We start from the raw sequence: 26,467 nt of genomic DNA on the forward strand, positions 1-26,467 counted from the left end.
TAACGAAATACTGTTTTTTATTAACCTTTGACAAGATATATCTAAAAATGCAGGCAAAAGATTATATGAGAATTTTAAGACAACTTTTAGAAACGAAGGTACGTGCAAATATTCAGGTTATTATCTTTAATTTCAAGGTTTACCCCTTTTTTTATGCTAAAATGACAAGACTATACGTAAGTTCGCACTTGATATATATGTGAACAGATAGTAAGATAGACAACAGGTAAAAAAGAATTATTCCATCCCCTCAATTGAGACTTCGCCAACGGTCAGCTAATAAATGCTTAAAGTAAATCGATAAAATTTGTGTTTGTTGTTTGAGCTCCATTTCTCGCATAAATAATTCAAAAGAAGGATTGCTATATATACTTAAAAAGCTGATTAATCATGCTGACCTGTAGGTCGAGTACACGTGTATTGATGTTGGAATACGTCTTATATGGAGTACCACAAGTTTATATATTGTGCTTTTACATATTTTTTACTGTACGTTATGAGTAATAATTAAAATTATAGAAAATAACAATATCTTAGTCTTCATACCAAATATTTCTAGGATTACAGACTAACTTATGAGTAACTTTTCAAAGGCTCCGAGAGACAGTCTTCGCTTACGCTCAGTCCTCTCAGAAATTATAGCCATAGCGTACCATTGCATCATCTGTCATGCCTCATCTTAAACTGACACTGATTCGTACTCAAACCGATTTAGAATTGCTTATCCCAAACGAACATTACAGTAATTTATTAGAAATACATCTTTTCTGCTTATTACCTACCAAAATATTTATGAAATAAATAATATTTTTTTATAAAAATTAATAATTTTACACCCAAATTAATTAATATTTAAATTACTCTACAATACACTAATAACATTAAATTAGCCACATTAACGAAACCTATCACTCGAGTGGCTGTAAATAGTTAATTTCTGTCTGCCTGTCCGCACAATATTTCAAAAGTAAACTCACCGGTAGATTGAAAATATTTGAATCAAGCTTCTTTTATCTTTAGGTAACACTGAGTATAATTATAGTGCATGTAATTCCATAAGACATGCCTGAGCGCTATCGAATACGTTTACGTTGCTCTTAGTAACCATAAATTTAATTTGTAAATTACCTGGGTGCCGAAGATAAAGTTTGAATATGTAACATATTAAAAGGTTTATCAGTAGCTTAATTACCTCAACACACAAAAGCATCTTTTGATGTCTAGAACGAGTTCTATTTTGAGACACTTTCCACCATGGAATTTGGCTGAATGTAATTAAAGGCTATCACTCAGCAATGTGTCACAATGTCCAATTTTTATGATACGTTGATGTAAGTATCTTCAATATGATTGTGTTTCTGGCCGGAGCACATCTGAAGAAGGAAATAAACTGTTGACTAACATTTTGTATCAACCTCAACGAAGTCTATTATGTGACACATGGTGTGGAGTACTTTCACTGTATGTTTAGTAAAATATTTAATCATATTCATTGGTTGTAATGTATAGAATTGTCAGATAGTAAGAAATATAATTCACTAAATATGTAAATCGGTAAAAGAATATATTAGTCTTATTTTTTTTTCTTTCAGAAAATGTGAGACAAGTAACAATACCATTAGATAGCTATTAATAGTACTATCAGGATTGTTTAAATAATCTCATTAATAATTACGCAGTTTCTCACTGGTTGTATGCTTATAAAAATAAAATTTACTCCCATACATCTGGATTATTAGCTGATTTAGGGATGACCTTATAGTAAAAGAAAACTTATAAAGATACATAAAGGAAAATAACTAATTGTTTATTATTAAAAACGATTGATGGTTAGAGTTAATTCATATAAAGCACTTCGCCTTTCACTGATCCTGCCGTTGTGTATTACTAATTCAGCAAGAAAACCAGTACATTTGCCATCGTTCAGTGTTACAGTACAATAAGTAGCAAGATAACTGACTAGTATCGGAAGTTTTTCACGTTGTCAGAGTTTTAAATTCCAAACTCTTAGAAATCCTTTTAACATGTGAAAACGTACGGATTGTGTCAATGTTGATTGAATCAGTTTTCATGAAGAATTATATTCCTACAAAATAAAATATGCATTGGCCACTATATTTACGTGTAATAGACCATCTAAAAAACTGTACGAAATAATTTTGCTACTTACAGTTTTTGAAGTATGAAATATAATATTATAATTTGTAGTTAAAAAAGTTTAAATTTAAATTAATTTATAATTAAAACGGCTAACTGTTATATGTCCTGTTTGTTTCCACCACATTATTTTATTTCATGACATAGGCTACCTTGAAAACTTTATGATTGTTTCTTTAAATAACTTCGATAGTAAAACCTTCTTGGGAACACAAATTAAAATTGTATTGCCTGATATAAATTTGTCTGCCTTAGAAAACATGCGTCTTCATTGTTATAATGCCAAGAAATATAAATAAACCGTAGGCCTTCTTATTTCATTGATTTTAATCGTAAAATATAATTAGCCTTTTCCTTTATATATTTAAGGCAAGTATATAATTCCTGATTTTTATCATTTGCAAATAATTAAGGGAATGGTTTAGGTATTTGTTATTTATAATTGGCATCATTAAATAAGTAATGATGGAAAAAGTAATCTTTACAGAACAATAAAGACAAAGGGTTCAAATTGCCTGTTCCTCACATTTCTTCTGTAAAAGCCACTTAGCTCAGCCGTTGCCTTGCAGATGTCTTTTTTATTGTTTTTATCTACATCTTGACCAATCTTCAATCTTTCAGAGAAAGTTCAATAGCAATTTTATCAACATTAAATAAACGATTAATAAAGTTTGTTAACATTGATTTTTAATCTATGATACTTATCTCGATTAGGTTGTAAGTACATTAAAAAAATAAGTTACAGAATGGTTAAATTAGAGAAACCTTCGATATAATTAAAATCAATTCCATTTTGTACAATTTACGCAAGAACAATGAATCTACAGACGATAATTATTTTTACTAGTATCATAAAACTAGAAAGGAGACTAAAATCTGCAGTTTTCAGTATTTCTTAAACTTGATTTATTTTCAATTCCGTATCTGACGGTTGGTCTTTGAATGTTTTAAGCTAAACAATATTATAGTTTTTTAAGCCTTTCAGTAAATCCTTATTTTGAACACTCATCCAAAACAGCCACTTTACTGAACGATTTGTTCTTATTAAGTATTCATAAAACGAATTAGAAGATTACGTTTGCTTCTTCAATGTATATTTGCGCCTTTAAATCGGCCAGTAATGATAATTCTTACCAGTGACTAGTAACTCGGAGTAACTGTGGAAAATAGTTATTAAATATTTCTTAAAAATAACAAATAAAATGATTTTTTTTGTAAGTAACGTTAGCTTGTTATTACGGTGATATTGTTTTTGACGTACTATAAAATTAAATTCATTACCTTTAGTTACTACCTTATTTCTAAAAATTTACATTTGATCACAAGTAAGAATTTGAAAGAGTGAAATATGTTTGTCTTATTATAATGCCTAAATGTTAATCCTCTATCAATTACGACATAAATAAAGTGATCTATAATTTGGAATAGAAGACTTCTCTTAATTAAATCCAGAGATAACATATAAGTCTATTTTCAGTACATTATATTGTAGTTTTTTTAAATTGTATTCTTGTTTATTTGTAGATTAATTGTTGTCTAAATAAATATTACATTATTGGCATACATAAATGGCACAAGGTGATTTGTTAGACATTTGTTAGAATGCACCGTAATATAAAATTCTCTTAAATAAACATGTCCATCAATTTGTCTCGAACTAAACCTATTTTTCAGAATCAATACCAAAGCGTGCTGTAAAGAGACGATAGATTGGAAATAATACGTCAGGTGAAACATCAGCGCAATTACTGATGTAAACGTAACATCAATGAAAGAATTCAACGGTGCATTTAATGTTCTGACAGTCCCCTCGTTTGCCTTGATATAGCTAGCGTTTGTACGTGTAGACCTGGACCAATTAACCATGGAAGTAGTAATGTGAAAACTCACTGAGAGAATTCAAGCATTATTCACTTTGGATAGTTGAAACATCTTCAATACAGACGAATGAAAATGTCTTGAGTTAGCTGGATATTTTAAACCGAATTAAGTTGTAAAAGTGAAATATTTTACATAGAATAACTGAATTGATTCATTATTTGTACTATCAGAGATTCATCATCTTCTCAGTGTTAAGCTCCCACTAGGAGCCGGTGAAAAATCTCAAACGAAAGGAAACGTAAATTAAATTAGTGTAATTTTCTAAAAGGTACCGATTGTCGAGTGCGCAAAAAGGATGTTACAAAGAAGAATACAATATTAAATTAAATACAATAATAAAGGGTTGCTGGTACTTGTTTCGACTTTTTTACTACGGATATAAAATATTTCCTACACTCACGATAACGTATTTATACTTAAATTGAAAAATAATAATCTGATTTGTTTAATGTTTAATAAGGTGCCCAAGATGGGAGTGTATCGACATAGGCTGGCAGCATTGCAAACTGTGCATTTAGACATTTAGGCACCCTCGTTTCACCCGTTCCACGACCGCTCTGAAAGATCTTAAAACATTTGTCTTTAAAAATGTCTTCACAATGTATTATATTGGATTTTCTCTAAAGCAAACCATTTAAATTTTTATTGTTATAAAATTTATCCTTTTCTTTAGTTAGGTATAAAGTGTGTGAACTTGTACAGAGCATTATTTTTATTTATTAATTTTTTATTAGCCTAATATTCTTGTTTAAAGATTTTTCCTTTGTAATGAAATTTATTGCATTTTGTTTAGTTTTATAAAATGTCAAAATATCTATGAGGATAATTATTGCATTTGTGGCTATCGTATATATATATATATATATATATATATATATATATATATATATATATATATATACGATAGCCACAAATGCAATACTATATATATATATATATATATTATAATATATATATAATTGAAATATTACATAACAATTATTATTACCTGAGATCGCCATACTTTAGTGTTTTGGTCTCGTTTGTAGGGCTAATTAAAGGAAAATTTCAGAGGTATGCATCCAATGAAGTCTGCATTATTACCGTACTACAATAAAATACATATTTCTCAACAAATTGCTCTTTGAGATGATATATTTTTATGCTACATAAACAGTTTTCGATAATAATTTTATTGCCATTTTTATTATTGAAAAGTATTAATTACTCAATAAATTGTTCATATAATTTGAAAACTAAGATATGATTTATTTTATGATTGTATTGCTTGTATAAGTGTTTTAACATTGTACGTAATATTGTGTCACTAAATGTTTATAAAAGGTGATGTTAAAAATATTACAATGCAAAAATGTTTTGCTAATGGAAGGTTTTACTATTAAGATATTCCCTTACATTACCTTACCAGAAAGAGTGCAATAAATAATATTAAGTTTACAACACAATTGAATAACACACACACACACACACACACACACACACACACACACACACACACACACACACACACGCCGGGATGGAGGACAACATCGACAAGATCAGGAGGACAACCAAAATGACAAATTGTTGATAGTTCTTGACAGAAAGAATGGGGACAAATTGGAATCACTGCAAAGGAAAGTGAAGGACTTACTGGGCAACGAAGCAGTAGTAATTGGCAAGTCGCATGAGGTAGTAAAAGCGGCCCTGCAGAAAGCAGCAGGCAGTGAGTCCACAATAACGGACAAATTGCATAAGATCGTTACGAACTGCATACAAGGGGACCCAAGTAGCCTCGGTCAAACTACCAGAGAAAGTCGCTCAAAAGGTCATGGGCGAACGGGGCAGAATACGTGTCGGTCTGGTGAATTGTCGAATAAAGGAAGTCATCAGACCGACAAAATGTTTCAAGTGTTGGAACCCAGGGCACATTGCCAGTATTTGCCGTAGTCAAATTGACAGGTCAAACAACTGCCTAAAGTACGGCCAGGCATGTGACAAAATAGCCAACTGCACGAAAAATCCGCGCTTTTACTGTGCGCCGAAAGAGGCAAAGACCACCAGCACATAGTGGGTAGTTACAAATGTGTTGTCTTTCATGAGAAGAAGAACAAGAGCAGCACTGCCAGAAGAGAATGAAAGGATTACAGCACAATTTAAATCATTGTGAGCTAGCGCATGATCTGCTCACCCAAACGGTCATAGAGATGAAGATAGATCTGGCCATTGTCGCTGATCCCTACACTAGACTCAAGACGCAGGCATGGATGACAGATCACAGGTAAGGGCTGCCATCTGGTCATGCAGAAATCGGACCTTTGAGGACCAAGTCGACAGCACGCAAAGGTGGTTTATCAGGGCCAAGGTTGAAAATGTACACTTTTACAGCGTATATGCTCCTCCCAGTTTAGATATCAACGAGTTCACGGATTTACTTGATAGACTGGTCGTGGATGTTAAAGAGCACTCCCCCTACGTGATAGCCGGGGACTTAAATGCCTGGGCAGTGGACTGGGGCAGTAAGAAAACCAATACCAGAGGAACTGAGCTGCTGCGAACGGTGTCCTGCTTGGACATGGTTTTCCTCAACAGAGGGACCACGCCGACTTTCGAGACGGACAATGGAAGCTCCATCATTGATCTGACCATAGCCAGCTCTAACATCGTCAGAAGAGGGAACGACTGGACAGTCCACGACCTTTTCAACGAGAGCGACCATCGGCTCATTAGCTGGACAGTAACAAGAGAACCAGCAAAAAACAGATCTCCGCACAAAACGACGAACCTCCGAGGATGGAATACCAATAAATTTGACGCAGAACTATTCCAAGAAGCATTCAATAGTGAACCCATTGTCGCTAACAGCGCACATGGGGAAACAGAAGAAGTAATGCTCAGAGTTGCTCTTGCCTGCGACGCCACCATGACGCGGAGACGGCCAAAAAACGAACACCCGCCGATGTACTGGTGGAATAGTGACACTGCCGAAAGTTGCCAAGAAACCATTCAGGCAAGAAGAAAAGCCACGCGAGCTAGGAAAAAGCCGAACTATAGAGACCTGAAGGAGTCTCATAGAGCAGCGCGACTAAAGCTAAAGAAAGCGATCAAAAGCAGCAAGGCACATTGCTGGAATGAACTGCTTGAAGAGGTGGACTGCGACCCATGGGGCAGACCATATAAGGTGGTGTTGAAAAAGGTGAAAACTCAGTCACAGTCCTCACCCACTTGCCCGGACTTGCAGGATAGGATTGTCACAAATCTTTTCCCACAACACTCGGAGCTTGAGATCGGTGACCTCAGCTCAGAGCAACACCGCTGATATCATTAGAGGAGCTAAGCATCGCGAGTGCAAGACTGGGAAACAAGAAGGCTCCCGGACCTGACGGCATCCCAAATGTTGCCCTAAAAAGTGCGATAAAGCTGGCACCGAACATGTTTCTCCACATGTACAACAGATGCTTGGAAGAAGGCTACTTCCCAGACAAATGGAAGCTGCAGAGGCTGGTTCTTCTCTTAAAAGGGAAAAAGTCACCCTATGAACCATCGGCCTACCGTCCTCTCTGCATGCTTGACTCAGCAGCCAAGGTCCTCGAACGGATCATGTATGCGAGAATAGAGGTGATGGCTGAGGGGCACCTATCGGACAGACAGTTTGTATTCCGCAAAGGAAGGTCAACTGTTGATGCTATAACCTGGTAGTAAACACAGCGAAGGAAGCCATTTCAGGAGATAGATGGAAAAACGGCAAGAAACAATACTGCGCAGTAGTGACGCTGGACATGGAGAACGCGTTTAACTCTGCGAGGTGGGACCGAATCATGGAAACACTCGACCAGTTCGGCATCCCAAAGTACCTGCAAAAGTTAGTGGCAAGCTACTTCACAAACAGAATTCTGCAGTATGAGACAGATGATGGAATCAAGAGATACAGGGTCACTGGAGGTGTCCCACAAGGCTCGGTATTGGGACCGCTTCTGTGGATCATTATGTACAACGGCCTACTTAGATTGAGGATACCAAGGATGGTAACGTCCGTCGCTTTTGCAGATGATGCCGCCCTCGTCATTGTGGGAAAATATCTGGAGGACATCAAAAACCTATTCAAGGTGGTATTTGGTAAGTACGCCGTCTGGATGAATGAACAAGGACTCAAGATTGCCAAGCACAAGTGATAGTGCTCATTACAAGCAGTAAAGAGCTCGAAACGATTACGCTGCAAGTTGGTGAGCACGAGATCGAGTCAAAACCCTCCATCCGTTACCTTGGGGTGATGATCGATGCACGCCTCAACTTCAAATACCAAGTTGAGCATGGAAGCACTAAAGCAGCAGCTGTCAGAGGGGCATTATCCCGTCTCATGCCAAACGAAGGTGGGCCAAAACCGAGACGACGAGCCCTGCTAGCGTCAGTAGTTACATCGATACTGACCTATGGCATTGCCATCTGGGCAAGTGTACTAGAACTGCAGGAGTGCCAGAGGATGATACGTATGTTGGTAACCACATGGACCAAAAATTCATAGGCCAAGATCGAGCCCGGCACTACGTGCGTAAAGAGCATGTTTTCCTCTCTCTCTCTAAAACACACACACACATGAATTAAGGTTATTAAGGATATTGAATAATAAGTTGCGGCTGAATGAGTGGTGCTGTTCCACTATAAATGCTCACTGTAGAGCTCTTCTTCTTCAATAGCTCTCATTAGCTCTCAGTGGCGAGTAATTTTAATATGTTAATGTTGCATAGTAGAAGTTTTCTAATCACTGAGTATATCGTCTTTTAAAATTATTTTGGACTTTTTGGTTTGATATTGATAATACAAGCAGACTCAGATATTCTTGAATTTCTATGTGACTAATAATATGAAGCGAAATGTAAAATAATTATATTATATGCCTCTGAGAAAAGAAGACGACATTGTTCCTTATATATTTAAAACATTTGTATGCTAAAAATCTTGCATGATGACTTTAACAATGTTCATATCGTTGACAGATGCTATTAATCTCCTCTCCTCTGTATTTTCAAGAACATTTATGGTTATTTTCTAAAATTATATGCCTCATACATCATTTTCTTACGATATAAGTTATCTAAACTGCTGTTAGGAATATAATACATCGCATATAAAATTCAAATTCCAAGTAAATACCGTATACAATTGCTATTATTGACCTATCCGGAATATATCTGTATAAGAATCCTTGGGTAACACTTGTAACTACAATATACATATCTTATGTTACGCAAAAACTTTTAAATTTAAATCATATCACATAAAAAACACGAAAGATTGGTGAAGAGGACAGACACAATGTTTAACTACACGTGAATGACGCGGCTTGTACCGGCTTGTTCTCTGGTTCACCTTTAACTGATTCTTCTTATTATCTTCATTGCACTTCCCACCCTACTTTGTTTTCAGTTTCCTGATTCGTCTGACTTTCCCATATGTTACATTTGTATGGAATTGTTCAGTTGTAAGTTTACAATGACACTTACACTTTACTGTCTCTCATGTTGACAAAACTATAGTGTTGGGCTTCCTTGAAAAAACTTGATGTAAATTTATATATTGCAATTCATTGCCTGTAATGAGCCGTCCTATCACTACCATGCGGACAAGTATACATTCTAGATACTTCATTTCACGACCGATTTATTTGAAGGTTTACGTTCAAACATATGATTCTATTAGGTTCAAATATGTAAGGCGCTCTATTTGTATTATTATTACACACTGCATTGATCACAATTACTTCTAACAACCAGTATATAAATGTTTGCTAATCGTGTGTGTGTGTGTGTCACTCAGGTTGCTGCGTCAACACTTTCAATACCTTAACGTTCTCCAAATATTTCGAATTGCAGAACTATCTTTTACCCGGGCAATAATTTGGTGAACTAGAAGTCAGGCTAATGTCCTTACCTCAGATCTTTTAACAGAACTGAAATTTCAATTACAATCTGTACAGAACCACACATTTCCCTGGTTTCATAGTAAACAAAATTACTACTAGAGATGTAAACATACACAACGATCTACTTAACTCCTTGATAAACCTCATTTCCTAAATCGACTTATCCTCTAATATAAAAAACCCGTTGTGTTTGAGGCCATTCCCAATGGATCATGCAATCCCAAGGGCAATTATGTGCTATAGAAATATATTATTATAATCAGCAGAAAGTAGTGATCTATAATAAGTTAAAACTAAAATAAAAATAGGACTTTTATATTTCCTACTAGTTAATTTGTGTATAACTTTTATCAAAGGCATTTTTACAGTAAGTTAAATGTAACTTTAAATTTTGAACTAAATATTTGATATATTTCACGAAGTCAGAAAATACAAGCATCTGGTATCTTAACTATTTTGCATAGTTATCAAGTTTAAGTTTATTTACTCACTTCTTTAATTATAAATTATAAACCCTGGCTTTCATCTTTTTGTGTTTGTTTTCATGTGTTTCTTGGTTTACGAAAACCTCATTTACAAAACCAGCATTTACAAGTCAAAGGCGACACGACTGTCTGTATGGCTGACTGAACTCTAATGAAAGCGTTAGTGTTCTGATCACGTTATCTCCAAGCACGGTGCGATGCGGTGTGACGTCAGAGGGGAATGTTTAGTATCACGAGCTTCACTTTTCCCTGAGAATTTAAAAGTCAATATTTACAGACGTTTTATATTGGCTTTACACGAAGAATAGTCGTAAATTATTATAAATCTTTTAAGTACTTTTTTATTTTTACGACAATTCTTTATGGCCACAGTAAAATTGTGGTAAATTTATAGACATTTGTTACTGATCGATAATTGCTGTATTTAGTGAAATAATAGTTTTGTTTGCAGTTGCTAAATTATTATATTATAGTAAAATAACTGTGGAATATATTCATCAAGGAGTAATTATGTTGCAAAGAGTGAGCTATATGTGTTTCCTACTGGAATAGTTTTTTATCTATATATTTACCACTCGGATCTCAAATATTGCCCCAAAATAAGTAAAATATATATTATTATAAAGCATAAGTAATATATTCAACGTATTATGTATTTCAAGATCTATTACTGAGAGTTACAGTATGAACTAATAGATCAAATTCGTGTAGATTTTCTATTCGAATAAAAATAAATTATAGATAAATTAAGATAGTTTTATTGGATTTATGCATTTATTTTTCTACATTCGCTTTCACATGGGTGATGTTGTAATAGCAAAGATTTTACTCAGACAGCCTGATGAAAACTCAAGTTTTAATCGAGTTGTGAACAAGTTTGATTTTAGTCAAACAAAACAAAGGATGCGGTAATTAAAAACACGCCGCGGATAATTGCAAACAAACTTCGGAAGCAGAGACAACACTTTGTTTATTCTAACTTTATGATTTGTATTCTTCACTCGGTTGTTACACGGATTCCTTCGTTTTGCACATTTTTCTCCAAACTCGTTCCCATTTACTTAACCACACTTGATGTGATATTCCCGTGGTTCCTTAATGAGGTTATTCATAAGTTTAATGTGAATTATTTCCGTCTTATGTGAAAATTATCTTTTAAGAACATTGCTTATAGTTTTAGGAACAGTTAATTTAGGCTATTTTACTGTCACATACATTAAAATTAGTATAATTATATTATTTTTGAATAGCCATTATGGCTAGAGTTAATTAGGGAAGTAAAAATAAACATAAGCACAATAAATAATTACACACAAATTTAAGATTATAAAACAAGCACGTTCCATGTTCCATAATATTTCTATGGGTATAGTGACGGTACTACCGATAATAATGTTTATGTTAATGTTAATAATGTTTAAAACGTAAGAAAGCTTTCTTCTCATACATATTTTTGGTCATTCAGAAGCGAGGATACCGCTTTTATGGTGTCAGTATGCTGATAAGTCAAATCCGATATTTTATTACAGCGGGCTTTCTTGCAAAGCACAGATCCCATTCGTTGTCACTGCTTGCCGAAGAGTTATTGTTAAAGATTTTTATGTAATAATTAACAGCAATTAATATAATAATATCCTATTTACTTTAAACTATAGATTTCCATTACGAATGAAGTCAATTCATACAAGTTTGTGACTTGATTTTCAATCGAGTATCATGACTGTTATACTATAACTTTAACCAAAATTTAAATAGCAATGATAATATTATGTTTATTTTTAATGAATTTACGTATTATTGAGAGTTTGTATTGATAGGACTTGGGCAGATGGTTTTGTTCTAAATTTCAGAAATTGAAAGTTGATTTTTCTATTTATATCACCGTTTAAATTATTCCCTAAACTCAATTCTCGAAAACGAAGCAAAGATTTACAGCTAATTCTGGCGATGGTCATTTAGATCTGAAGTGTCTGTGATTTAAAGAGATCGAATTTGTGAGCTTTCACTCTAGCGTTAGGAAGTATTGTAAATTGTGACATAGAGATAATGTCACTAGCCCGGAGTAAAATATTAATACTGGATTCTCTTTACAAGCGAAGTACATTAATGTAACTGTTACATATTTAGCTTTTTATGGCCAACTGTGGAGATGAATGATAATGAATTAAATAATATTAAAATGTGACTTTACTCCGTATAATTGTATAATGAGTATTAGAAAATCTTATCTGATTTAGACCGCATCTACTGCAAATACTACAAAATGAAGAACCTGTGACAGTGAAATATTATTCTCAAAAATATAAATGCTGGATAATCAGGGATCCAACATTTATAAGGAAGCAGGATTCTTACACGTTTTCCAGGAATGTGTGTGCTCGTTAACCTTGGACAAAAATGAATACATGAACAAACGCCAAATATAGCGTATATATAGTTGTATCGTGACTATTACGCCAAAGATATGTCAGCATGACAGGTATGTATATACCTCCGACCAATTATCAGTAAGACCCAGCTATTGACATACAAAATACCACATCTATATGCCACAACAGTTAAATGGGTTTATGTCCCACAGTGGGTAACGGACAAAACATGACTCGCTTTATCGGTCAAATTCTTCCAATATAAACTAACTTTAAACAATCTCTAAGTGTTCTAAATATTAAAAGCCTCATATAACAAAACAATTATAATTAATTATAGATTAATGATCAATAAAGTTCTACAATATGCTAAGCACATTTGTATGCACTTTTAATTGTCTGCTTTAAATAAAATAAGAATTCTCGTATTTTATTAGATTATCTTCAACTGTAGTAATGATGTAAAATAAAAATTGTAAAGAAAAACTTTACATTATATTTAAAAGATATTGTAAGCAAATGATAAATCAAAATGTTTATATATTGTTTGGAGGGTTTGAAAAAATATTATTCTTTAACTCTAGGGATCAAATCGTAAATACATCAACAAACGAGCTTATCATATCATATGAGTCACATAAGACTCTTAGTAAATATCAGTTATCTATAAATATCAGTATAAAAATGGTATTACAGATTGCAAAGACATCTTGTTTTTTTCGATAACAGTGGAATTTTGTATCATACAAAAGATACTGAAAGGATCTTTGTGACAAAAACCTTTTCGAGAACGGTTCAAGTTAAAGAAAAGTGTGTCAGCATTTTAGACCCAGTTTGTGCGATCCTGTTTTAGTCCTTTTGGAACCCAGCAGCATTGCCAAGCAGACATGGAAATTACTTCCAGGTGATAATGATCTACTGATTATCATTATTTGAAGCCGATATTCAAGTGCCTTTCGTAACACCACGTATCGAGAATTGTCATTGGATACGTAACTATGAGCGTTACCTGTTTTTACTTGGAATACCTTTTTAAGCTAAGTATTTAATGTAGAGTCTACAAGTGTGACATATGATTGATAATGAAATTAAATTCAAGAGTTTATTTGAATATTTTACATTTAAAAATCTAATCTTATATTTAAATTACTCGTATTAACTGTAAAAATAACAATTGTCACGTAAACCATAGTCTGCAGGATTTAGAGCTGCTAACAAATGCAAATGATAAGGGCGATACTGCAAGCGATCAGTAAAACTTTCCAAGAAGTCTTCACTGAAAATGCTAATTCAAGACTAGTCTTCCGAACTGATTTGTGTGGGATACGTGTGAACGTTTCTCTCACTCGCTCAACACTGTCTTCATTAACTGGTGGTCGTCCCGTACCCTTCCCTTTGCAAGAGCAGCGAGTATTTCAAACTGATAATACCATATATGGATGTCATTATCACCTGGAGGATCACATCCGAACTTTGTATGGAACGCACGTTTAGTAAGTGTGGGTGTCATTCTTATATTTCCGTATATAACTTTCAAACCGATTTTCTGTACTAGACGATTGAACGCGAGACGTTAATTCTGAACGAGATTGGCCAGGTTTTTAAGATCCTTATTAAATCCCCAAACACTAGTACAAAGCACATAAAATGCTGACTAAACGATTTTAATAATTCAGTGATTAACACCTTAACAATGGTTGAATATAAACTTACACTAAGAAACTAAATATTGTTTGAAGTCGTTGGGATCTCTGAGTTTACTTTTCTTCACTTTATCATACTCATAGCGTGTGCCTGTTCTAACATTAGAGGTATAAAGGGACTATTACGAAAGTAATGACGTCATAACAGTGCCGCCAACGTGACGTGAGCACCATACAAGCAGTGGCTGGTGCATTACTACATGGTGCACTTGTGGTCTGTTAATAAAACCTCTCTTGTGAAAACTAGTTAGGAATCTTCTCACATGTTTCATTCTCCTTCTTCATTTATAACAGAAATAGTCGTACAACTTTTCTGTAATTCGTTAAACTTATAACATTAAACTAATTAACACAATGTCTGGTTATATCTTTACAATAGCAATTATCTATTAAGATACATCAGTGACATCCTCGTTATGTACTGCCAAACAGGTAAACTTCCAAAACTGAAGTAATAAATTTCTCTTTGCATAGAACGATTTAATAAGTTATAATTATTTCCTTATATATTTACAGCTGCAACGGAATAGAATCATAACGTAACAAGTACCGAATGGTTTAAGGTTACTCTTTGTAAATCAGTAGGAGGTTGTGATCTAGAAAACTTTTCAATTAGGCTACTAATACTTTTTACTATATTGACCTTAACTATTTTAATAATGATCTCATCGGCTAAAATAATCTTAACTGTGCGTTGAAATACATATATAAATATCTAGATGTGCATTGGTACTAAATCTATGTATTGAAATATTACTAGTTCCATAGTTAAGTTTAGATTTGTTACTCTTAGCAACTTACAAAATGAGAAACTGATTATCCTTTTGTACCTACCCCAGTAAAACCGTGGGATACACCTTTTCTATAATTTCTAAAGCTTATAAAACAAATTTTTCCATTTATATAAAAGTTCTACATTAGATTTACAAAATTTAAACGTGTTATAATCAGATCAAGGGTTTTATATTGCAATTTACATTTTAAAATAACTTGTACACAATTATACAGAGATGTATTATCTTGCATAATTTTTCTCTAGACTTCCTAAAAGATTTCCAAGGACTACAGTTTCTTAAATTAGTAGTTAAATGTTGTTTTTCCATTCTGTAATGTTTTAATGTTGCCTTAATGGGTTGTTACAATTAAGTATTTGTCTGAAAAATTTACTATATATTTTTTTCTATTACTTTATCAAAGAAAAGACATAATTATCCAATAATTTTATTTTTATACACGATTTATTTCGACATCAAAAATGCCATTGTCAGGTGTGAATCAACAATTGAAATAATATACTTTACAATTTTAAAACAATTATCAGCTGAATAAACCTTGATACAAGATGTATTTATTATACTATATAGTTTCTTAATATCAGGTTATAAATTTCCTGTTAAATTTTAGTTGTAAGACTGACATTATAAGATAACATTATTGTATATTTTTTAGTTTATGAATATTTCTTTACTCTGTATCTATCAATGAATTGAAAGCACTGGCTTTACTTAGGGCCCTTGAACTTTATTATCATGCATTATTAACAGCACAAAGTCTTAAATATAAACTAACAGATAAATAGATTTCCATAACGATCCAATGAACTAAACTATGCCAAGTTAAAAGGCAAGACTTCGTATTAGTAGGCAAATTGACAGGTTATAGTGTTTAAAGTGACGCTATTAAAGTAATATAAATGCATTAGTATTAACATTCTCATCATAGTGCTATATATTTACAACTAATTGAACTAATTATATATATTAAATAAGGGTTTTCTAAGAGCGTTTAAGTTTTAAACCGAAAAATGGAGAGATCCCTTGAAGAGCAAAGAGAGCAATTCGTTATAAGATATTCCCTTTGAAGTCTAATGGAATTACAAATGTCTCTCCCTTACTTGTACCATCAGTATCTGCTATTTAAACGATAACTTTTGTTTTATCTTTCTTAAGATACCCGGGTAGCGGGTACTGCAATAATGTATATAGTTATTCTTAATATTCTTAAAGTAAAATTTGTTTTCTCGAAAAGTCACATAGTTAAGTATATCCTTAACACAAAAAATTAAAATATATGCACGATTAAATTATGTTACTATTGGAAATAAAGTTATATATTTTCTTTATTCGAATTTGAAGTAAATAAGCATTCTGTAATTTACACGTAATCTGATTGTTTTCATGTTTCATGGTAAAAACACATTTTGAATATTGTCTGATGTTTACTTTAATATTAAATCCTAGTAGTTGTACTTCCTAATGCTTCTTTACTGAGAATTGGTTATTACCTGCCATTATTACAATTTTGGGTACTTCTGTTTTGAAAATTTGTCTTATTACAATTTCATTAAATTAAAAAAGAAAAACACGGTTCTTCATACTGTAACATAAGAAAATAGTAGTATATTTTATTAATGATTTTGTATAAACTAATAATATAGCATCGGTACAGATCACACAACCATTCTTGTAATGCTCGTTAGCTGTCCAGGATATCCCCTGATTGGGTTTTGTACTGAATAACGTATTATAATAGTTTAATTACGCTCCCACTGAAACGAATGATGTTATGTTACTAATAAATAACTGACTAATCTTTTCTTGATGTGATACTACAAATATATATATATATATATATATATATATATATATATATATATATATATATATATCATATTATCTGTGGTTTAAATTTTGTGTGTTCAGTACAATATGATGGCACTTTCTGAGTCTATATACTACATAGGAACTTATGTAAAAGATATCCAGGTCTTTCAAAATTGTTGCCTTGACTGTTTTGTTTTATGATGTAACCAAACGGTTGTTTTCATTTTAAAAGTTTTGGTATTTGATTTGATTTAAACTAAGGGTTTGACGGTATCTACTAGTATACGTGTCAGACTTCATGATTTACATATCCCATTTTAAAACCTTTATTCCTAAAGTTGTGTTTTAATCTATGAAAAATCAAATTACTTATGACCTAAGAAACGTAGTAAATGAGCACAAAAATCGGTGGTGCCAAGTTGCATAAACAGGAGTTGCGGAATAAAATCTGTTATAAATCTCAAGCCTCGAGCACTGAGACGACATTCATAATAGATGACTGGAGACATCTAGCCCCCTAGGTGAAAGTATCCAATGACACCACTCTTAGAGTTCCTGAAAGTTCCTAAAATGAGATACAATTAAATGCAAGTATTTGAATTTATATCAATAACTTTCATTGAAGTAATTGATATAACTTCTAACAAACTTCTAACTTCTTACCTCTAACAATGTTTAGAGGTACAGCTATCCAATTGAATCTAGCCATAATTTTTCACCTGTTTGAGTATGAAATTTGTTAATGGCTTGTTCAGCAGAATTAAATTTGTTATGGAATGAAAAGTGCTCTAAATAATTACCTTAATAAGCACCATGTACCATATGACATATGTCCATGTATACTTAAGGAACCTGTTGACTCCCATATTGGAGTCTACATGACCTACTAGAGGGTGAAATTTTTGTTCACTTTTTCATTCTAAGTACGGCAAAATGTTAAAAATGTTCAATTTTTGTTTTTTACAGTTTCATATTTCAGGTTATTTTTTGAATTATTTGTTGCAAATTGTATTAAAATTCCATGTCAGAAACTATTTAATGTAATTTTATAAGTATATACGACACATCGAACATTTTAGGTAACCAAGGAAAGTACCAAAAGTTCATTGCTTCAAATGAACCGTACGACTACTCAAAACATTTCCATCGCTCTCCTGTCATTATGAAAACAATAAAACATATTTTTACTAACCCGAGTTTACTAGAATTGCTTTAAAAATTTCTCCAAGGTAGATTGCAGAATCTAAATGAGTCTGTGAACCAAATAATTTGATTTCCCAAAAACCGCTTTCGTAGACATACATACACTACACCTAGGAGTGTATGACGCCATAAATTCCTTCAACAATGGAAATATTGCGATGCATGGTTTTAAAATACCTAGGAACGATAGTTGGACATAACTTTAGTGAAGCAATGAAAAAGCTGGATATTACTCGCTTTCAAAAAGCCCAGCGCATGGTTTCCTATGTAGCCAAAAAGTGCCTAGCCAAGCTCGGTCAAGTGCTAAAAGAAAGCTGGAAGACAATTAGGAAGACTTAGAGCATCCTTATAACCTCGATTATAGCGCAGGGTGTCATTTAACCTATGCTACAGGTTAGTGAACTCACTTCTAAGCATATGCTTGGTTTTTATCTGCGAAACTTAACTGTCTTTCCTCTTATATACCTTTTTCTCTGGATCTACTCATTAGATTAGGATGAAACAAAATTAAATTTGTACTCTAAACTAGTACATAGAGAGCGCAAGTCATTTAAAAAGATAACAAGTCTGAGTAAAAAATAAAATTTGTTATAGTTTTGTCAAAAAGTATATATAAAAATATTTTTAAAACATATTTAAATGTTTTTTCACTCTAATTGTTAAGGGATGTCCATATAATATTATCCTATAGTTTGATTATGAGAGGCCAAGAAGTTAATGAGGAAAGGTACACAAAGTTAAATAAATTAGCATTAAAAGGATCGGCCGTACCGAACCCCCTTAACCAAGTGCAGAAAATCAAATAGATTGCATTATCTCCTTTGATAAGCAAGTACAGCTACCATTGCGTGATGATAATAAAGATTGAAGTCTATTATTTTAAGTGAGATACATAGGTCGTTATTGTCACACACATTTAATTTACTAAAGATATAAAGCGATTATACATTTTATCAAATTTAAGTTGGGCTCATGTTAAATATTTTCTTTACAACATCCACTTAATTTTATTGCGTTTATTAAAAAATTTAAACAAATTTTATAATTTGAAACTTTTTTATTCAATGTAATAAAAATAATACACAGAGTTATTATTCAAAGAATAGTATTAATAATTGTTTGAATCGTTTTTATTAATCCAGTGATTTAATTACAGTACAATTTTGAAGGTATCCAAGATATAGTGGACAATATAAATAAAGCAAAACCACTATTGTCACTCAGTAAAGATGAAGTAAATAATCTGTGCCAATTCTTTCTTGATTTGTGATAATCCAATTATCTTCGTAACATAGACACGCTCTTTCAAGAAAGACCAAATGGATTTGAATCTTTGTAAACGGAAATATATATGAAATACGAACATATTCGTTAGGGGATTAAAAGTTTCAGTTGGGCATTTGAATATGTACTTTGAGATTTCTAGGAATTTTAACATGCATATATTTAAGTATATACAATTCTTTGGATCACATGCATGGACATCAATTAATAAAAACAGACGTCTATTTACAGGGCACAGTAGTATTTGATACTCAGCAATGTAATAATATAAATCACAGACACGATAAAACTACACAATAAAGGCATACTCTTGATGAGCACTCCACAGCAGATAAGAGGATACTTTATCGGTACTCGTTATCGCTAGTCATTGTAAACATCAAAAATTTATATTTACATTCAAAGGTTCAAAGGATCTTCGCTCTCGCACAATATAGGATTTTAAATTTTGTTGCCATAGCCTCGTTAACAACGTTTTGATATAAAAGGTTGAATCGATTTTAATATCGACAGACATCCAATTAGTAGCATAGCATTTTATTGTTTTATTATTAGGTTTTCACAGACCTACTTCCTAGTAGACCGCTTTAATGATATCTTAAACAGGCTCAGAACTGAACGTTGGCCAGACAATGGAGAAACTTACTGCTCTATGGGAAGTGATATATTATCATATAACCGTTTCACTGCAACGTGTAAACCTTTACAACAGCAATAAGCCATACTGAGAACCGTAGTCGGCAGACAACGTAGTCATGGGGAGTTATGTGTTATTTTGACAGTTCCATTGTCACGTGTGTTAATAGTGGACATTACAATAATATTAAGGTAGTCTCAAATACGCAGATTGTCAGAGGAAGAAGCAGACTAATAGTATTTTTGTATTCGTATCCCGTCAATATTTACAGAAATTTAGCAACACAACCAAAATTAAGTAATTTAAATAGTATTTGAAGCAGTAATATCACCGATGTGTTCTTTAATACCGAATATAAAGCTGTGTTTAAAATAAGCAACTTATATTTTTTTATGATAACTTAAATTAAATGTTTCAATGTTACTTTTCATGGCTGACAGATTTATTACCTTATTAAAATATACAAAAGTCTCATTTTACTATAATTGAACTATATAAATCGATCTTGAAACATTAATACATCTTGATCCATTCAAAACTCTTTTTCTATGAAAGATTTTAAGGCAAGACAGACTTAATACAAGTTGTGGAGAAGTGATTATAAACGAAAGACCAAGTTGCATAAGTATTGAAAAAGTTAGGGTAAACGTTGAATTTATTTTCATCGATGCTTACGTACATTTCTCACTCTTAAATGATAAATATGACCAAAATATGTACTAATTGAACTGAATTGATCTCATATAAATGATATATGTGGTCAGTATACTCATCCTAGTTAGAAAATACATTTTAAACAATAAATTAGCAGTGTGCTAAATGATTGGAAGTCTTGACCCACAATTTATGTAGTGTAACTTAAAATCAGAGATAATGCACACAAAGGAGGTTGAGTATGAGATGGTTCATCATCAGGAATTTCATCTCTACAATGTAATTAAACAGAATTCAAGATACAAGTTCGTTATAAACCTTTGTTAATCGTTTATTCCCTTGCATCACAGTGTCTATTACTAGGAACTGCGATGCACACACTAACCTTGGGCAAGAACGTCTGAATATTAATGATTGGAGTTTTTATTAGTAATTGATAATAATAAGTACTTTGGTTACTGTAAAATGATAATGTAAAGCAAATTTCTAATCATTGCTTTACTTGAATATAAATACTATTTGTGAAATTTCTCGCTTTCTCAGGGAACATTAGCAATGAAATTATGATTAATCACGTCGTTGAAGCAAAGAAATTTATTTTCCTTTAAAGTTTTATAGTTTAAGAAATATCAAAAAGCCTAATTTACAAATTATATTTTGTTCCATTATATGTAAAATACACGTTTTGTTGTATCTGTTCTCACACTTTGGGTTTTCCTACAGGATTTTAACGTACACCATATACTACAGAGGGCCATTTGAAATAATTTGCATATTTTTAACAAAACACTATGGAAAGCACAGAGGTTTTTAATCTATATTATTTTTCGTTAGTTAATATAATAAATTATAAAACATATAGTTAAAGTAAAGTACAGTTGAGATTAGTTCCTAATTTAAAACATATAAAAGATATGTTTTAACAACATATATAAAAAACATACATAATATATATATATATATATATATATATATATATATATATAAACATATAAAAAAACAACAAAATAAAACTTTTTCATTTTATTGGAGTGTTTGATCATATATTAAGCATATAAAAGATAAATTACAAAAAGATTGATTTATTAGATAACACCAATTCTTTATAAGGAATTTTAACTGCGATTAGTATGAAGTTCTTGTTCATTAGTCAGTTACGTAATAAGTTATAAATCTGATAATATTATTGGTTGAGTATTAGTTTACCCTATTAAGTGGCTGGACAAAATTACTTTATGAATAAGATGCTAAAAACTTTAGATATTTAAGAAAATTCTAAAATTTCTTTTCAAGCCAAGAGGAATGTGTATGCCAATTTTTCTGTGATATCTGGAAGTTGGGGAATCAGTGATGAGCGTTTGAGTCGGGGAATTTCCTTCTACATATATAATGCTTTATAACGGGCGACCAATATGTTGGGAAACGGTTCGGGACATCGAAAAAATAAAAAAAATTATACTGAAGATATGTCCGAGAATGCTTAGTTTTTGCCTGTGGGTCCGTATGTATTTTTAAAAATAGTATGAGACATAATGTTAAAATTTGGTACACATAATCTAAAATTGGTATACTATAAATGTACAAAAGAATAAATATTTAGTTTATTATTATAAAAATGGTGGTGGCTCAAATTCTTAGTCAAATTAGATAAAAACTAAAAGTTAGTACCAAGTAAATTGAGGGTAGCTGAAGTTGCTAAATTAAGTTTTTCTCAATCTAGTCAATACTGGATTGATTCTAATGTGTAAACAATGAAGTGTTACAAAGACACTGGATTCTAATTTGAAATATGTGTTATTAAGTTCATAAGGCTGTTACATATATAAACAAAGTAACGTTTTCTTTCAGTACTTAATACTTACCCTAATTTAATTTTACATGCAACTCATTTGTGATACAAAATCTAAATACCAAGTATTATAAAATTAAATAATTTTTTAAATTTAGGCTTAATATTAGGATAAAAAATAGTATTAGACAAATATTTAAAGTCGAAAAAGATGTAAAGAAATACTTACGAAGATTCAGTAAGAAATCACACATTTTTTGGACGTATTTTCCATTGAATTTCTATTGTTTTATACCATGAACTATCAGGCCATGCACATATGTAAGTTTCATTCAGCTCTAAGACAAAATTTTGGTAATGAATGCATGCCAAATCTAAATACATAATAAGTTGCTTAAAAAAGAGCGTAGCATCAATAACAAATTAGAAAAATTTTTCTTGGTTTAAAAGTTGAAAGCACAATACATGAATAAATATGGTATAATATCTTGTTGTTATACATAAAATACTACAAACATAATTATACCTATAGAGCACCAATCTTCTATAAAAGCATAAATTTGCTTTATTATTATTTAGTTGTTATTTAATAATACATTAAATACTTCCACCTTTACAATATATTACAAGATTATATCAAGAAATTGGATTTAGTTAGAATTTAAGTTGTCTTGTATTTGAAATTATATATATATATATATATATATATATATATATATATATATATATATATATATATATATATATATGAGGTCTCAAAAAATTTATTTTTCATTAAAACTTCAAATTATAGATTATCTACGGTTGTTAAGAGTCAAATGAAACTCTAGACCTCATATCGCGCTGGGTCGGTTACATTTAGTGTTTGGGTATGAAGTTTCGAGTGGGAATAATAATTGTCGTCACTTTTCATTGCAAAGTTTATATGAAACAAACATTTTCTACCATTTTTAAGTGTCTACTCTGCCTTACAATTCTCAGTATGAAATCGCTAAAAATGAAATTTCTGTCTCAGTTATAATCCATTTGCATCCCTCATGCTTATCGAGGTATCGTTATTCTCAATTTTACTCCCGAATCGAAAATTTTGAAGCGCAAATGATTCAATTTTAAAGCAACTGCATAATTTACTACACTACTGGAAATTCGATCTGCACAGACGATCCACCCAATTGTGTGTTTGTTATCCATTTAAAGAGACAATACATGAAGACACAAGTTAGAACCGAGAAAGCACCTGATATATGGGACAGGACGTTCTGGGAAGCGGGTTCACGCAAACGCGATTCCAGTCGTTGAGTTATGACTCGGTCCCAAGCACTTTGCCAACAGTGAGATCTGCTTCGGTAAATCTTTGTAATCCTTCAAATCTGCCTTCCTTCCTCTACAATAATAAATTACTTTTAAATTTGTGCTTTCTGAACTTAAGCGGTTTTTCATTTCAAATTAAACGTTTCCACTAAGATGCGGATTCCCGTGCTGTTTAATAGAATGCTACACACTAAGTATTTTTTTTTTATTTCCATGTTGGCCAGAAGCAATTTGTAGACGATTAAACTATGTGAAAACACCACCTTTAAAACTCATAGATTCCTAATATAAGACTTTCAGGAAGCTCACATTTATAAGATTAGCCGAGAGGTTCTGCTTGTATAGAAAATAAACAGTAATATTACTGTGGCATAGAATTAAATATGATCATACATAAAGAGACTGAAAATATAGTACTTACAAATTACAGAGGTAACTGTATTTGTGGTGGCATAAAAACACACTAAAAATATACTAGTGCTAGAAACTTCCCTGATGTACTCGTATTTAGAGAACTTGTATTCTAACCAGCACTGTTCTAGCGAGAAGTTTTATGCCACTTACTTAGTTTCTGATGATGTGCAACGGCTAATGGTTTACTTCTATCTACTCTAGTAATGCTCTTTTAATGGTTAGAAACTTGTGAATGTAACGACATTTTATGTTAGTTTTGCGGTGCTCTATGTAGCGTAACGATTATTACAACTAAGTATGGTTACACTGATGACCTTACCGCTTCCAGTGTTAATTAGTAAGGGAGTTACACATTTGGAGTTTGTTAAATTAACACTTTTGATCAGATCGCAAATTCAAGTTGTTGAATATATTTAAAATCTAACGTTTCTGTCGAGAAGAGTGTACGCTTTGTGAACTCACCGAGAAACTGCTGCTGACTGACTCTTGGGCGATTTTATGTTTCTTAGTTTGCAGTAGACAGCCTTGTTTCATAAGTAATCCACCACACCCCTGGGTATCAAGGGCCTTATGATGGTTTAGTAACCACCGCAGTATATCGATTAGGACCCACCACCGCAATAGTACTGTTATGTGCATACAATATCATTACTATAACTGCAAAGATAATGAATGGCCTTCCTAGAAGAAACAAATAAATAATAATCAATACATATTAAATGAAATAAAAAAATATTAAGTTAATTTATTTGATAAAAATTTAACGAAAAACTTATTTATTAGGCTCAATGTAAAAAATCTACCTTCCTTACAGATTAACTACCAAACTATTAGCTCAAACAATCTGTAGCTTTAGTTTGATTTACCTTTTTGAGTGACTTAATTAAAAAATTTAACGTATATTCAATGGATTATCAAAAAAACATAATTAAAAACTACAAGATTTTACATTTAAAATTTAGAAGCTTCTTTAATTAAAGTGTTTTACCTAACTATTAATAATATACTCATATTCATACATTTATTCTAATTGTAGTCGGTATGATATGGTGGCTTGAATAAATAACAATGAAAAAAAAATTAAAATTAACAGGCAATTAATAATAAGAATGATATAAAGTTTATACGACAAGAAGTTTACAAGAAATACTAGACAACGTAGAATGCCTATTTAATATTTTAACATATTGGCACTGTAACTATGGCTATAATGAAGTTAAACAAAAACCAGTTCAATTATAATTTCACTAAAAATTGTTAGTTAAAATTTTGTCTTTTCTAACCATTAAAAGCTATGTGCTGTAACAAGAACTGTGTGTGAAAGCGCCGACACGTGGGTATCTAATGGCACGAACTGTGTACTCAATGAGTTATAAAATTAATTTAAAACTGCCTCAATCTTACTAAGAGCCATTACTTCAATGCGTCACATCCTTTGCCTCATTGGTTTAAGAGAATTAACGCCCTTTTATTGAACTGAGTTCAATTGTTCTTCTGTAACCATTTCGCTACACGTCTTTAAATATTGTCCAGATGTTTATCTACGTAGTATCTGTTATAGTAGGGAAGTAATATTTTATTGAAATATTTTTTTCCAATATATACTTGTCAACAAGAAAACCAAATTTAATTTGAATTTGTAATACTTTATAAATCATAAAAAGGTATATTGGTCACTAACCACGTAAGTATACCCAACTAATTTAACTTAGAATTATGTAATGAAAAATAATAATTAGTAGAACGATTAGAAAATTAAAATATGAAATAAATATAAATCAATTAACAACTTTATAGCATCAATTAAATTGTTATGAAGCCCTTAAAAGTCAGTGATAAAACATGTAACTGTTCCTGAACACAGAGATAGATAAAATAGCATATACCTACAGATGGAAGTGTTCCATAAGTGTTTATAAATAGCCTATGTATGTATAAAAAATATATTTTTTATCATGATAGAATGTTTTTTATTGTGTTTCATTGTTACTTTCTCTGTTTTATAACTTATAAGTTTAGAAGGAATCTGGACTGTTTCTATCAAATAGCTCTATGATTGGGATACATCTAAAGAACTT

General features: G+C 31.8%; 1 protein-coding gene across 1 annotated transcript in view; it reads left to right on the forward strand.

Annotated features, from left to right (window-relative positions):
* The first annotated feature begins 8,287 nt into the window (after window positions 1-8,287).
* Window positions 8,288-26,467, forward strand: part of LOC124355951 — a 32,187-nt gene continuing 14,007 nt past the window's right edge. Inside the window, exon 1 of the mRNA XM_046807100.1 lies at window positions 8,288-8,504. Within this exon, the coding sequence (XP_046663056.1) occupies window positions 8,288-8,504 (217 nt within the window). The remainder of the gene's footprint in view (window positions 8,505-26,467) is intronic.

This window comes from Homalodisca vitripennis, chromosome 2 (genome assembly GCF_021130785.1).
Source record: "Homalodisca vitripennis isolate AUS2020 chromosome 2, UT_GWSS_2.1, whole genome shotgun sequence".
NCBI lineage: Eukaryota > Metazoa > Arthropoda > Insecta > Hemiptera > Cicadellidae > Homalodisca > Homalodisca vitripennis.